This window comes from Fulmarus glacialis, unplaced genomic scaffold (genome assembly GCF_000690835.1).
Source record: "Fulmarus glacialis isolate BGI_N327 unplaced genomic scaffold, ASM69083v1 scaffold21956, whole genome shotgun sequence".
NCBI lineage: Eukaryota > Metazoa > Chordata > Aves > Procellariiformes > Procellariidae > Fulmarus > Fulmarus glacialis.
The window spans coordinates 13,350-16,750 of record NW_009216561.1 but is presented as its reverse complement, the minus strand read 5'-3'; the positions used below and the strand labels follow the sequence as shown (position 1 = coordinate 16,750).

Here is a 3,401-nt window from a genome sequence, read left to right as displayed (position 1 = left end):
GTGGCGATAATTCAAGTGTTTCACTTTGCTAGGCACCAGTTTGCACAAAAATTACAGGAACTTTTTATCCTTCTTTCAAGCTTCAAGTGTTTTTTGCATAGCAGGCCATGTACCAACTTTTGGCGGGGGGTGTGGGGGGGTACTTTTCAGTAAAGATCAAGAGGTTTCACTAAATTGCGGAGACGTGCAATGCTTTGGAAGTCATTTTAAGTGTTTTCTTGTTCGGATTCATCTTTGTAGGCCTAAGTCTGATCCCATCGGTTTACAAGATTGTAAAGAGAGGAGGAAAAAAAACCCACGATTTTGTATTTTTACAGGAGCAAATAGGTGCCAGGGAGTGTAGAAGCTCCAGCAAGCTGCAGAGCCCTCCCAAGTATCTTCAGCTTGTGCAGAGGCAGGAATTGTTGGGTACAAGAATATTGCCCCCAGCCCCAATGCTGGGGGGAGGCAGAGATTGTCTTCTGAAGTGCTAAGCTGCAAAGATTCAGGCAGGTTAGAAAGGAGCAGGATGTCCTGGTGAGAAGCACTGCCTCAGAAAACCGGCTTGTAACATACTGTGTCTGGTCAACTACAGTTGATCAAACATTCTTCTGAGTTCTGGTTCCAAAAGTGCTATCCCAGAAAAATTAAAAATAGGGATGCATTAGTATTAAGAAAGGAATTTTGGGGGGTTTATTATGGAGTTTATAATTTGTTCTGCATTACTCTAGGAGAGTTTTCTGCCTCAGACAGCTCCCTCACTGATATCCAGGAGCAAAGACGGCAGCCCATGCCAGACCCTGGTCTTATGCCATTGCCTGATTCTGCCTCTGATCTGGACTGGTCAAACTTGGTAGATGCTGCCAAAGCCTTTGAAGGTAAGTTTTCAGAACATAATACTTAGAAAACTGGTCTTTGTGCATGCTTCATTAAGAAGTGGGTTGGTTTTTTTTAATCTTGATTCTTGCTTTTGTTGTTGGCTTCTTGCCTCTCTTGGAACTGGCCTTGGGTGGACTCTGCGAGCGCTGCCGGGGTATCTCTGCTTTGCGCTCTCTAGCATCTCCCTCCTGGAGAGCTGCTTAGCCTGAGGGTGATGCATGACCTGTGTGAGCATGCAGTGCTGTGCATGCATACTTGCTTGACGAATCCAATGCAGTGGAGAACTTGGTGCGAACACTTGCAATGCCGGTTTGCTTCTGTCAAGTGGATATTGGTGTGTGATACCATCACCTTATCTTGCTTGAGACAGACTTTTTAGATTGCTTTGAGATCCTGCAGTATAGCTGTTGTGCTGTGCATGGACAAATAATCACTACTGCTGCCATCGTTTTTCTCTGTACGTTTGCCTTCTCAGTTCAGCGAGCTTCATTCTTTGCTGCTGCTGATGAAAATCACAGACCTGTGAGTGCTGCTTCCAGTAGCGATCAGGCTGACGACCAGCTTAGTGCACAGATAAAGCCTTACACAGGGTAAGTAAATACACCAGATATGCAGGCTTCCTCAGCTACAAACTGAGAAAAGGGTAGGAACGTCTTTATTTGGAAGCCATCTCCAGGCTTCACAGAAGAATTAAGCATGAGTTAAATTTGTTCTGTTGATTAATGTGCTGCATGTGTTCCATGTATTCTTTGTTAGGTTCTTTTTGTTAATTTTGTGAATTCTTAGTGTACATGAGTGCATACCTATATAAAGCCACTTGGTATAGACAAGGCTGTTAGCTACCCTGTGTGAAGATAGTAAATCATATCAATACCTATTCTTGTTTCCTGCTTTCAACAGTAAAGAATCTCCTCCAACTCTCGCCTCTAAAGTGGACCAACTGGAAGGTTTGCTGAAGATGTTGCAAGAGGATTTAAGGAAGGTAAACATTTCATCTACAGAAGATCTGTAAGACATATATTTAGTGCTGATAGGTGATGCTAATAACTGTGTAATCCTGCTTTGCCATGCCTGAGCCTGTGACAGTCTCATCCTCGTATGAGAAAAAGACATTTCTTTACTACTTTTCTCAGGCCATACATCTAATTAGGCAAGGCTAGGGTGGAGTGTCTAAATCTGTAGGCATCTGATTCCTCTGCTTAAATTAGGAGGGTGGTTCAGAGTACCTCCACTCCTAATTCAGATGATGCTGTGAAAGGCTTGAAGTTAGTCCATGTAAATATATCCTGCTGATGTTGAAAAGTTGTCAGTATTATCTAAACATATAATTTCTACTGTGGAAACTTCCTGTATTGTGTTACTGCCTGCTTGGTCCAAGAAGGATCTGCTGTGGTCAGATGAGAAGTCTCTTGGCTGGGGAAGTATTTGCAGGAGTATTTCCTAGCCCTTATTTAGTTAAGCATCAGCAGTTGTACGTACATGTTGTACATACAGAACAGGGCATGCCCAATTTTATTTCACCACTTGGGGAGCCAGCCAATTAAATTAGAATTCAATATAGAGAAATCCTCCTCATTCCAGCAAAAAGTGAGGAATGAAATGTCACAAATGTCCCTTAGATACAAAACCATGTGTTACTGCACATAAAATCCTTATAAAGAATGAGACTCATGCTCTCTTAAGAGATTCTTGCCTCTCTATATAGGTAGGCAGCATAACCTAAAATTTCCACTAAGATCTTTATTTTTCCTCATGCCTAAGGAAAAAGAGGACAAGGCCAGTCTTCAGGCTGAAGTGCAACATTTGCGGGAAGACAACTTGAGGTTACAGGAGGAATCCCAGAATGCAACCGAGAAACTGAAGAAATTCACCGAATGGGTTTTCAACACAATTGATATGAACTGAGAACAGTGTACGGGGAAGGAAACTATCTGTTATGAATATTATTACTGGGACTTAAGCTTTAAAGCCACCTTAATCATGACATGTGAAAGTATAGTCAGAGCACTTCCCTGTCCTTCATCCTCCCATAACCCTTTTTTGCATCTCTGCGCGCACTCAGAACAATTGCAGATCAACAATCAATGTCTGCCTTTTGTAGAAAAAAAACAAAGTAAATAATTTTAAAAAGGTAAAATAAAAGTTTAACTGCTAAAATGTGAATGTCTATTTTTTGCACATTGTCTCTTTATCTGTTATGTACAAAATGATTTGGAGGCTGGATCAGGCTTGCTGTTCCTTCTGCCTCTGTTTCCATTAACTCCTTTCTCTCTGTTTCAGGTAATCTGCTTTTCCTTGCAGCTTTGGCAAATATTATGACATCTAGAAAACTAGAAAGAAATGTTTATTTTACTGCTCTTCTTACATTGTTTTCTGAAGTATGCCACAGACAAGGGGATGTAATGCAATGTTTTAGGTGTCTCCTTAGCAATTTGCGCTTGGTTGCTAGTGCTACCTTCCCATACATTACAGAGAACGCGTGTCCATAGTGTATGGTACAGTACAACCAGCATCATAACATTTGGAGAGAGACTAGAGACATG

General features: G+C 41.6%; 1 protein-coding gene across 1 annotated transcript in view; it reads left to right on the top strand.

Moving 5' to 3' along the window:
- The window catches only part of LOC104077936 (signal-induced proliferation-associated 1-like protein 1), an 11,123-nt gene extending 8,108 nt beyond the window's left edge, over nucleotides 1–3,015 (top strand). Inside the window, exons 4-7 of the mRNA XM_009579361.1 lie at nucleotides 711–857; nucleotides 1,334–1,448; nucleotides 1,759–1,840; nucleotides 2,620–3,015. Of these exons, the coding sequence (XP_009577656.1) occupies nucleotides 711–857; nucleotides 1,334–1,448; nucleotides 1,759–1,840; nucleotides 2,620–2,763 (488 nt within the window). The 3' untranslated portion in view covers nucleotides 2,764–3,015. The remainder of the gene's footprint in view (nucleotides 1–710; nucleotides 858–1,333; nucleotides 1,449–1,758; nucleotides 1,841–2,619) is intronic.
- Nucleotides 3,016–3,401: the final 386 nt, after the last annotated feature.